The following is a 12,977-nucleotide window of genomic DNA, read 5'->3' on the forward strand; positions in this document are numbered from 1 at the left end:
GAAAGGATATTTCATTAAACTTCTAGTGAAACACTGACTTTCTCTCTGTCATCCAGTTTTCAGTACTTATTTTTGCGTCATATCTCTTGCCCTGAGCTGATATCCCCATATACTCTTTAGCCACTTACTCTCCAAAGCAGGCCCACTACGTTGCTATTGACAATATAACATATTGTTCTGAGCATACTAGGTGCTTAAGTGGACATGAGAATATAGGTGTCACAGGAACATTCGATTTCTGGGAACAATACACAATCTCTGCCTTTTGTACAATAGTCTAACCTCTTCTGTCTACAGGCATTACAAAATAGTGAGTATTACTTGTAATGCCACCTGACACAATTTCCATCAAAAATTAAATCTGATGCCTTGGATTTATAGCTTCAAGGGTAAAAGGAACGCTGGTGATGTTCGTACCATAATTGGAGTTGCGTAGTGTGTAGAAAATGTTGAAATTTTTGGAAAGTTACAGTAATATGCAGATTTTCATATATTTTTGTTCATTTTATGTGCAGCATCTAAAGAGTGAATAATCTGATTTTTTTCCTGGCATACAGTCTCATGTTGGGTGCCTGACTGTTGCCATTATGATCTTTTGGTGGACAACCAATGGCCCACAGGCTGCATCTGGCCTGCATTTGGTTTCAGTCTGGTCCATGGAAGAAATTTATGGGGGAGAGATATTTAGCTGTCTTGTAGTTTTGTGTTTAATTTTGGCAGTTTCTGTCTATGATAATATTCATCTTCTCTTGAAGAGGCATGTTATAGGTATAATTTATTGTGATGGCATGTTGGAAAGTTTAGTGCTGATTTACATTATCCATAAACAACACAGGTAATATACTTTTGAACTTATGTGTTAGAAGTCCTATGATCACACCACAAGAGTACTGCTTTCTTATTAGCTGTACAGACTAAAAGTTTTAGTGAGCTCTGGTTTCATGCGTTTCAGCAGTTTTTTCCATTTTGTGCAGTGTTAAGAATGTACGATTCGTGCCTATCATCTGCTGTAGGGGAAATGTGACTTTTAGGGACCTCACTCGTCAATATAACAATAATCTTACGGTGAGTATTGTGTTGTCAATACTAGAAATATTGACAAACTGTGTTGATACCAAACAAAATACTTTCGGTTACCAATATGTATTGAGCATTAGTAAATAGTTCTTGCCTGCTGTGATGTTTTAGAGCACTGCAGCTGCTGAAATTGAAGGAAATTTATAATAAATTAGCTGCAACCAGTTGTTTTTATAAGAGTTTATGTTTCTGTGATGACATTTGAAGATGCCTGCTAGGCCATCTTCAGATTTTTATATTTATTTGTATGCTCTGAATATTGTTTCTTTACTAACGATATTTCTGAATTTTGCAATGGAAGTTTTTAAGATAGCTATTGTAAAATCTCAAAGTAAGTAAAAAGTATTCATGACATGTAAATAATTGTAAACATCTAAAGATGGGATGAACATAAAATGAATGTACTCTCAAAACCACGTTTTTACACATGTTTGTTGGAGTGGTATGTGGAAAAGGGGTACCACTTATATCAGCGCATTACCTGATAAACGTTGCCGTCATGGACACTGTAGTTCTGACTTTATCCACTCGAAGCACTGCTGTTGCGTCATGTGATGAGGCCCAAGAACTTAAGTATGTGAATCAGGCCTGCAAGTGATTAGAAGTTAACCCACGCCTTGCTGAAACCTTTAAAGACCTCCTGTTCTTGAAATGTCATTCTCAGAAATTGACTGCTGCAGCAGTTCACTGTCTTAACTTGGAAAGTCAAAGGAATAGCTTTCAAATAAGTCACTTTTTCTGCATGTGAAATAAATAAAATAATATACTTGAGTATTCATGCTTGCTTACATTACTAGATTTGTTAATCTGTCGATTATGAGCTTTTCAGAAGAATACTACATCATCAATCTTAAAACCTTTCCCTTGTTTCCAGGTATCTTTTAGGCTTTGGTCAAGTAACGTACTACCTAGGATACGGTGCTCTACAGGATTTCTTTCCAGTAATGAAACTGCGCCCTAACCCATCATGTGAAGATAATTTTTGTAGGAAAAGACAGCAAGAAGAAGCTGCAAAACCTCAAACAGCAAATGCTGAGGAATGCGTAGAAAAGCATTCACTGGAAAATGTTGTACATGAAGATAATGAATGGGGTAAGCTCTATTCAGTATGTTTTTACGCACAAACTTAATTGAGAAAATTACCAGATCATTAGCATGAAACAGTTGAATTATGGATATTAATCATAAATTCTTGGGAAATGGGAAACAAAGAATTAAAAGCTATAGAGAAGTCAGTAAAGAGAAGAGGGGAAAATGCAAGTGTACCTTCATACCACCATAAAGAAGCAAGCTTTATCAGACACCTATTCAGCATGTGTCGTGTCGTGTCGTGTCGTGTGTGTGTGTGTGTGTGTGTGTAAAAGAGGTATTTTACCTTCTGTTTGATGTTTTGCTGCACTTTTATACCAAAGTTTAATTTATTGTGAATAATCACATTTTTATGCGATTTGTAATTAAAAGCAAAAAAGTTGTTTTATTAAAAATTATGATTAAGTATTTATTAATTAACATTTTCATTTGAAAATAAATATACAGGGTGTTACTAAATTCCCTTCACAGACATTGAGGACACGTGGTGGGTACCTAGGAGGTTAAGTTTTACATAAAAACTTCTGTCTGGAAACGTACCATTTTCCCACTACACTTAAAATACCACAACACATATTCAAATCACCTGCATTTTCAGTGTCACTGACTAGGGTAATAATTACATCATTCACCAATCACCAGATGTCCCACACCCGCTACAGGTTTGTTTACATGCCATTCTGCTGAGTTTGTGATCTGCCCAGAGAGGTCTGTACTTACTGTTGTGCTTGTGGTGTTTGTTCATACTGTACTACTGGACAGTAGCAATCATTCACTACAGTACAGAATGCAAGCTGTACATAAATTTCATTTTTAGTGTGATGCTATTGATCATGGTGAACTACACATTGGTGGAATACATTGCCATGATGTTATTGTATGGCAAAACTTGTCAGTTGTATGCAGAGCATTTTCCACAACCCCTGCCATCTCGCATTCCCTTTGTGCTACGACCTAGCGAGGTGGTGCAGTGGTTAGCATACTGGACACACATTTGGGAGGATGACTGTTCAAATCTGTCTCCGGCCATCCTGATTTAGGTTTTCCTTGATTTCCTTAAAATCGTTTCAGGCAACTGCCAGGATGGTTCCTTTTAAAGGGCATGGCCGTTTTCCTTCCCCATCCTTCCCTAAACCGAGCTTGTGCTCCGTCTCTAATGACCTCATTGTCGATGGGACACTAAACACTAATCTCCTCCTCCTCCTCCTCCTCTGTGCTACGGTGTACCAGCAGGCCACAGACATGGTTACATTAACTGCCAGTAGGGCTGACTGTGGTGTTCCATAGTTGTGATGTACACCTGAGTTTGAAGAGGCTGTACTCCATGCAATGACAGAGGATGCGATGATGAGTACTAGAAATATAGGAAGTTGACAGAATGTGGATTACGGAACTGTTTGGTGTGTTCTGCTTGAAGGTAAATGCAGTTGAGTTGTTTTATTAAAAATTATGATTAAGTATTTTTTAATTAACATTTTCATTTGAAAATAACCACACCAGTCTTGGGTATTATTTGTGTTAACAGCTTTTTCAGTATTAGATAATGACATTTCCATTTTTCATGTAGCAAAACGTTTGACGCTCTTTGATGAGGTAATAATTCTTCCGCAGAAAGGAAAGCACGCCATGCAAAGCTGTAGCAAGATTAGAGAGAAAAAAAAATGCTAGGAGCTAAGGATTGAAGAAATGTGTACTTTTCTTGCTTATAACTTGTCTTTATTGGTTTTATGTATCCTATATTTAATTTTATGTCACTCAAAACAGCAAGTTATTAGCTAATAGGCAATAAAGAGTGCCAATTTTCTAAAGAGTTCTTGTTCTCCCGGTTACAAATAATCCCATCTGCTATTAATTGCAAGATTTTTTTTTTATTTAGATTCTATTTTTTTTTTTTAAGAGAGGCAGGCTGTCGAACTGGCCGACTGGGAGCAGGACATTTCAATTTCCACTGTCCTGAATATAGTTTTATGGCATCCATTACAAAATATACACGTTTCAATTCCACAGAGAGAAATACAGTGACGTGCGGTAGAAGAATGCTTTATGAAGAGGCGTGGCATTGCACTTTTGCACACTTATGTCTTACATTTCCTCGAACACGTATGTGAGAAAGATGTGCGCTAGAAGATGAACATGTTTTTGAAAAGTCTTTTTTTTTTTTTAGTATTGACCCGGTTCGCAAATGTCATAGATTCGGGGCTGATGCGCAGAGCAGTCTGAGTTATAGTGGGTAGTCTCCGTGTGACTCGTGTTTACACTTAGTGATAGTTCTGTTTCCCCGCCGTTGCCAGCCGGTGTGGCCGAGTGGTTCTAGGCGCTTCAGTCTGGAACTGCGCGACCGCTACGGTCATAGGTTCGAATCCTGCCTTGGCTTGGATGTGTGTGATGTCCTTAGGTTAGTTAGGTCTAAGTAGTTCTAAGTTCTAGGGGACTGATGACCTCAGATGTTAACTCCCATAGTGCTCAAAGCCATTTGAACCATTTTTTCCCCATCGTTTACTCTCACATCAAATGAAAACAAAATGGATATCTGTGGCTCGGAACTATCAAGTGAATTATGAGTCACATTTCAGTGGTGTCGGTGGAGTCTATCAGCAGGACGGGTTTCACTAGACATGGCCTGCACCTCAACAGGTATGGGAAGGGGAGGTTGGCAAAACTTATAGGTGACAGCATAGGTGGGGGTGGTGGGATCACTCATGGCAAAATGCTGGTAGTTGGGGGTGTTAGAGCTGTACCTTTTCTAGATTGAAGTCAGCTGATAGGTATTCCTGCTTAAGGGAAGTCTCTCTAACAAAGAAACCACTTTCTACAAAGCTTGGGTATCCGATTAATGAGGGAATTAGTATATTTCATCAAAATATACAAGGTATTAGAGATAAAGTTAGTGAACTGCTTATAGATGTTGACTCTGAAATTATTGGTATATCTGAACACTTCTTAAATAAGGAGATAATTCAGAGGCTTCCTTTACCAGGATACAGATTGGCTGGCAGCTTTTCTAGGAGCTCTTTGCGGTGTGGGGGAGTAGCCATGTATGTGAAAAATGGTATCCCATTTGAGTCAATTGATGTTTCAAAGTACTGCACTGAAAAGGTGTTTGAATGTTGTGCAGGTGTGGTTAAATTTAGTGGAGCTAAACTTCTTACTGTTGTTATTTATAGATCCCCAGACTCCGATTTCACAACATTTTTGCAAAAGCTAGAGGAGGTTCTTGGTTCACTTTATAGCAAATACAAAAAGTTAGTTATATGTGGTGACTTCAATATTAATTGTATAAGTGATTGAGCAAGGAAAAAGATGCTGGTAGACCTCCTTAATTCATATATAATCTTATGCAAACCGTATTCTTTCCAACGAGAGTGCAAGGGAACAGTAGAACAACCATAGACAATATTTTTGTTCATTCGTCATTATTAGAAGGGCATTCTGTTAGCAAAAAGGTGAATGGCCTTTCAGATCATGATGCACAAATTTTAAGTCTAAAAGATTTTTGTGCTGCAACACATGTTAAATATAGTTACCAACTTTTTAGGAAAGCTGATCCAGTTGCTGTACAGACTTTTGTAAACCTTATCAAGGAACAAGAGTGACAAGATGTTTATAGTGCTGATACAGTAGACGATAAATAGAATGCTTTCCTCAAGACTTTTCTCATGCTCTTTGAAAGTTGCTTTCCGTTAGAACGTTCAAAACAGGGTACTAGCACAAACAGGCAGCCTGGGTGGCTGACTAAAGGGATAAGAATATCTTGTAGAACAAAGTGGCAATTATATCAGAACGTTAGAAACAGTCACAATCTAAATGCAGCAGCCCATTACAAACAGTATTGTAAGGTGCTTAAAAAGTTATTAGGAAGGCAAAAAGTATGTGGTATGCAGATAGAATAGCTAAGTCTCAGGATAAAATTAAAACCATATGGTCAGTCGTAAAGGAAGTGGCTGGTCTGCAGAGACAGGTCGAGAATATAGAATCAGTGCGTAGTGGGGATGTCCGTGTTACTGATAAGTCGCATATATGTACAGTACTTAATAATCACTTTCTGAATATAGCAGGTGAACTAAATAGCGCTCTTAGAAAAAAGTGTTCCGAGACTGTTACCTGAAATGCTCCTCCATGATACTGACAAGAGGGAGATTGAGTTAATAATTAAATCACTAAAGACCAAGAACTCTCATGGATATGACGGGGTATCTAGCAGAATACTGAAGTATTGTTCCACGTATGTTAGCTCAGTACTTAGCCATATCTGTAACTTTTCCTTTAGGAGTGGTCGGTTTCCTGACCGATTAAAGTACTCGGTAGTGAAGCCACTTTATAAAAAGGGAGACAGGGATAATGTTGACAATTATAGACCTATTTCTATGCCATCGGTGTTTGCTTAAGTTATCGAGAGGGTTGTATATACAAGGTTACTGCAGCATTTAAATTCACATAATTTGCTGTCCAATGTACAGTTTGGTTTTAGAAATGGCTTAACAACTGAAAATGCTATAGTCTCTTTTCTCTGTGAGGTTTTGGACGGATTAAATAAAAGGTTGCGAACGTTAGGTGTTTTCTTTGATTTAACGAAGGCTTTTGACTGTGTTGACCACAAATATTACTGCAGAAGTTGGAACATTATGGAGTAAGGGGAGTAGCTTACAATTGGTTCACCTCCTACTTTAAGAACAGAAAGCAGAAGGTAATCCTCCGCAATATTGAGAGTGGTAATGATGTTCAGTCCCATTGGGGCACTGTTAAATGGGGCGTTCCCCAAGGGTTGGTGCTGGGGCCACTGCTGTTTCTTATTTATATAAATGATATGCCTTCTAGTATTACAGGTGATTCAAAAATATTTCTGTTTGCTGATGACACCACCTTGGTAGTGAAGGATCTTGTGTGTAATATTGAAACATTATCAAATAATGTAGTTCATGATATAAGTTCGTGGCTTGTGGAAAATAATTTGATGCTAAATCACAGTAAGACTCAGTTTTTACAGTTTCTAACTCACAATTCAACAAGAACTGACATTTTAATCAGACAGAATGGGCATGTTATAAGCGAGACGGAACAGTTCAAGTTCCTAGGCGTACGGATAGATAGTAAGCTGTTGTGGAAAGCCCATGTTCAGGATCTTGTTCAGAAACTAAATGCCGCTTTATTTACCATTAGAACAGTATCTGAAATAAGTGACATTTCAACACGAAAAGTAGTATACTTCACATATTTTCATACGCTTATGTCATATGGTATTATTTTTTGGGGTAATTCTTCTGATTCAAAAAGGGTATTTTTGGCTCAAAAACGGGCTGTTCGAGCTATGTATGGTGTAAGTTCGAAAACCTCTTGTCGACCCCTATTCAATAGTCTGGGAATTTTGACATTGCTCTCACAGTATATATTTTCTTTAATGTCGTTTGTTGTTAGCAATATTAGCTTATTCCCAAGAGTTAGCAGCTTTCACTCAGTTAATACTAGGCAGAAATCAAATCTGCATGTGGAATGCACTTCCTTGACACTTGTGCAGAAAGGAGTGCAGTATTCTGCTGCATCCATTTTCAATAAGCTACCACAAGAACTCAAAAATCTTATCAGTAGCCCAAACAATTTTAAGTCTAAACTGAAGAGTTTCCTCATGGCTCACTCCTTCTATTCTGTCGAGGAGCTCCTGGAAGAGCTAAAAAATTAAGCAAATTCCAGTGTTACATTCTTGATTTTCTTTATTTAAACTAACGACTTGTCGCCTGAATATGTTTCTTATATTTCATTTTATCTGTTTCTACAATCGTGTTATAACTTCATGTATTGACTCGTTCCATGACCATGGAGACTTCTCCTAAATGTGGTCCCATGGAACAATAAATAAATAAAAATAAAATACATTAAAATACATTCACATAATTATGGAAGGCTAAAATATGTCATTAGTTTCAGATTTTATTTTATTTCCACCATTCTGACAGTCAAGCGTTAATTGCCTTGTTGAACAATGAAGTTATTTTTGTCTGGTTGCAAAAGAAATTTGACTTTTATTAACCTTTTCCGCAGAGGTAGTCAATGTATTTGAAACGAAATGTTTAATTCCACAGTACTGGCTACTTTCAACTGTTCGCTGCATTTCAAGTGCACGTTTTCATCTTCTAGCGTGTATGGCATTATGCCATAATAAAGAACCAAACATGATATAATACAGTACTGCTGCTCCAAGAAAATTGACATCCCGAAAACCGCATTGAAAAGCTTAATATCAGTTCAAGGTCTACTTCATTGGGAATCTGGACATACGAATGTGCTCTTTAAGTATGCACATTAAATGTGCACGTTTTAGTATGGTTCACGAAATTCTGATGCTCCTGGAGTAACCTCTGATGTCTTGTTCCTTTTATGACATAGTGTATGATCTTTCAATGTTTTACACGTACATATGGGCTTCCTACTTCATGCACAAGCGCTGTGTCGCCTGTTATCTGCGCCCTGCGATAACTGCTGAAACGAAACTATTTCTAACAGTTCGCGAGAAAATATTGCGAATGGTGGTTTGAAAAGCGTTACTTTCAAAGTAAATATCCTTTTACGCAAGTTGAACTATATGCGAGAATGTACCATGAATTTATTAAATCACAGAGTGTTTTACTCTCATTTAAAAATAAACTCTTTGATGACGAGCCATTTAGAAGAATTGCGAACCCTGAAGATCAGACATTTATGTCGTTATTAAAAATTTTACTGGCACATTTGTGAGATATATCTTAAAGTGTAACACGCTCAAAAACGATCAACATTACATGTGAAAGCTTAGTTTCTCTTGCAGCTTATTAACCTTAGAGACCAATATTATATGTGAAAGCTTTGCTTTTCTTGTAGCAACACTATGTATATTAATTTAAACAATTAACTTTCCCTGTTTGTGTGTTCGTGCTACTTGCCAGTGATGTTGCTTTTGGCTGACTACATCGCGTGTCCTATGCTCTGAATATCTGCTGTCATCGGCTGGCGGGATCACGTGACATGAACTACGACTGGCTTACAAAAGCACATCGCAATCTCGATTTCAATGATTCGGAAAGTAACATGCGATGTTTGATGGAATTCCAATGTACACTTTCGTAATATGAAAATACGCAGTGTGCATGTTGCTGCACATCAAAGATATTTCCAAAACATGTCTTTTTCCCTGAGTTTCATTTTCTAAAGTACCGGGAAATTCTACGCCCATGTATAAAACCATAACCATTCAAAGAATTGACAAGGAAAAATACACTGTCACTTAACACAGAAAGAGCGTGTTTTCACCCGGGAGAAAGTGTATTTTTAACCGGGAAATCTGGGAAAAATCCAGGAATTTTTTCTCCTTGTCCGCGTATACACCACGATGGGTTTCCTGACCGATATTGTCTGAACATTTGGGCCGGATTCCTGAATGGACGTGTGATTGATCCATACCTTCTTCCATCGCATTTTGTGGGTGCTGCATACTTGTGATTTCTTGACAGTCTACTGCATAGGCTCTTGGAATGTATGTCACTGCATGTGTAGCAAAACATGCTCTTGCAGCACTATAGCGCACCACCACATTTTCCACATTTAGTCTGAGATCATGTAGATCAACGATTTGGGTTACAGTAGATAGATTGCGGTGGCCTTATTGCTTGGCCTGCACATTCTCCCAACTTGAACACTCCAGGTGATACCTGTGGGACCATATGAAATCTGTGGTTTACAGGGCCCCTGTAGGATCAGAGGAAGACCTATTGGTACAGGTTGAGTCTGTGGCAGATGCCAGAGGAACAGAGATTGGTAGGGAATTAAGGAGATGTCACCTGGATAAATCAAAAGAACTGAGATTGTTGAGAGATTCAGATGGAGCATTAGGCAATGTCTGATTAAAATGGGGGGAAAGGAATAGAGTAGAAGGTGAGTGGTCGGCTTGTTGATGGGAAATAGTGAAGGCAACAGAGGATAAACTAGGTAAAAAGATAAGGCCTAGTAGAAATCCTTGGATATCATTAGAGATTTGACTTATGGAAGGAAGAAATATAAAAATGCAGAAATTGAGTCAGGTGAAACACAATACAAACTTCTAAACATGAGATTGCCAGAACGTCCATAACGGCTAAGCAGGATTGATTAGAGGACAAGCATAAGTCTGTAACTAGGGGAAATACTGACAAATTATGGAAAGGATAGATTTCCACTCACCTTATACAGGAGAGACTGAGTTGCTACACATTTCAGCTTTCAACCAAAAGACATTCTTCTGAAGTAGATCACACACACACACACACACACACACACACACACACGCACAACTCACACACGCATGACCATTGTCTGTGGCCACAGAGACTGGACTGTGTACAACATCTGCACCTGATGGGAGAAACACTCTGTGGGTGATATGGATAAGGATGAGGCTGGAGTGGAGACTGGGATCGAGAGTGAGGTAGGGGCAGGGGAAGGTATAGTGCTGCCTGTGGGAGATTGCTTTGATGTGGTTGGGACAGAATAGGGCTGCTAGGTGCAGTCAATACGTTTAAGGGTGGGGAGGGAAGGAGAATGGAAAATGAGAGGAAAAAAAGACTGTTGAGTGGGTTGGTGGAATATAGTCCAGCCAACAAAGACCAAAAAAGATTGATTAGGGAAACAACATTTCAGTCACAAATTTTTGCACAGCGCTCAGAGGGACTGACCTGAACAACAGACTAAAATTCCTGATTGCTGGAATGAGAGCACTGGAAAGGGGTGGGGAATGCAGCATTTAGAGGTAACTTTGTTTCTTTGTATAACTTAAAAACTGCACCATGTAGGAAAAATGTTTCCCAGTACAAAAATAAACTGCATTAAATTGCCTACAAAAAAGGTTCTGTTCTTTTTTTCTCTAGGAATAATAGTTTGTGCATTTCAGGGAATGTATAATTAGCAGATTAGTAAAAATATTGTTTTAATCATATAAAATTAATGTTTGTCCTTAAATGAAGGGGTTAACAACAAATAAGAAACTTATGTGCAGTAGGCATGGTAAGAGATAAATTGTACTCTGCGATGTAACACAGCGAGGTTTGTACGGGAGATGTGTGGGGTGGATGCGCGAGGGAAGATAAGCCAACAGATTATGTTCATGCATTTCCCCCTTCATCAGTTTGCAAATTGAAGACCAAGCAGGCGTTTCTCCACTCTTATCTATCCCACTATGTCACAAGAAGCAATTACATGGTGTCACACAAAGTTATGCCGACTCTCCACAGCACACCTTGTGAATCATTGGCAGCACAGTTCACGGACGCGCCCAGGGGATTATTTTCCAAAATGCATTAAAATTACATGGAACACAGATATGAGTTATTAATAACACTAATGCAAGAAACACACTTGGACAGAATGTACATAAATCTCTGCACATTGTTCTTGACTGCTAGAAGGGAAATTGATTCATAGTCATACTGTAGTGTTTTTCCAGGAAAGGCAACTAACCCCACTATGAATGCTGCTTTATTTTTAGTTTACAGGCAGACTAGACCTCCCGAGAATTTCCTGTCTAGTTCTGTTATTTAAATAGACAAAATAACTTCACTGAGCTCATATTTGTATACTGTGGTTATTTTCAGTTTAATAAGTTTTGTATATTTGCAATTGTTAAATGAGCTGTTATGTCAAAAATCTCAACAGCTGGAGTTGTAACTGTATACTACACTGAGGAGCATGTTCCAGGTGTAACATGCTGACACTATGTATTCGACAATGTCAGTTACATCGTCTCCATTATCACTGTTGGAATACTTTTCACAGCATGAGGGGTAAGCAGTGATTTACCCCACTGTCAATCTTCCCAACATCTGAAGAGACCCAGAGGCTTAAGTGGCATCCCTCTACAATGGAAGTAGGTCACCTAGGTGTTACAGAACTTGAGATATTTCAATGTAAGTCAAGCAATGCATTACAACAGAATACTGTTCTAGTCTTGACTATGATCAGTCTCATTCCATGAGACATATTCGCATCTATCTTGAAAGATATAATGTGGATGTGTGGTACGTCAAATGGCTCTGAGCACTATGGGACTTAACATCTATGGTCATCAGTCTGTGGTAAGTCATTCCTTTAAGTTCAGCCATCTCAACAAGTGGAATGGAAAAGATTTATGCAATTTACCAGTAGCACAGGTAATGGTGAGAGAAGTGCAGTAACTTTCTGATCATTCATGAATTCACCACCCAGTGACAACAACACAGGTACATGGCTTTACAGTATACTGTCAGCGATAAACAACAAGGTGTCACATTTACCAATCCATTCTTTTTCCCACTATCACTACATAGGTTTCCGACAATATCACACATATAAAACTAAACACTTCTCAGCACTGTTTACTGGAATGTGATTTACGCAAAAGCTCACTTAACAACTGCAAAACGTACTCATCGAATAAACTGAAAGTATCTTCTCTATCACGTGCTAAGTGAAATTATGCCGCCTACTCATATAAGAGAACTGGACAGTAAATGCTGTGGAGGTATAGTCTTTCTGTAAACTGAGAATCATGCAGCACTCCTGGTGGAGGAAGTTGTCTTTCCTGAAAGAAGATTACAGCTGCCATACAGGATGCCTAAGAATTGATTTCCTCTCTATCAGATCTGAATACTATGCATCAATAGCTCAATAAGTGGAGAGTAACACCAAATACAGTGAAGACCAAAATAGCTGCTTTTATCTTAACAACAGAATAATCAGTGCAAAGCTACATGTCACCTTTAACGGTCAAGACCTCCACCACGAAGACTTCACAAAATGTCTAGTAGTAACTCTTGTTGGAAGCTTCTCATACAAGA

At 38.4% G+C, this 12,977-nt stretch overlaps 1 protein-coding gene across 1 annotated transcript in view; it reads left to right on the plus strand.

Annotated features, from left to right (window-relative positions):
* The window catches only part of LOC126262749 (ubiquitin-like modifier-activating enzyme 5), a 105,862-nt gene that overhangs the window by 46,374 nt on the left and 46,511 nt on the right, over positions 1-12,977 (plus strand). The window contains exon 6 of the mRNA XM_049959563.1: positions 1,952-2,169. Coding sequence (XP_049815520.1) covers positions 1,952-2,169 — 218 coding nt within the window. The remainder of the gene's footprint in view (positions 1-1,951; positions 2,170-12,977) is intronic.

This window comes from Schistocerca nitens, chromosome 1 (genome assembly GCF_023898315.1).
Source record: "Schistocerca nitens isolate TAMUIC-IGC-003100 chromosome 1, iqSchNite1.1, whole genome shotgun sequence".
Taxonomy (NCBI): Eukaryota; Metazoa; Arthropoda; class Insecta; order Orthoptera; family Acrididae; genus Schistocerca; species Schistocerca nitens.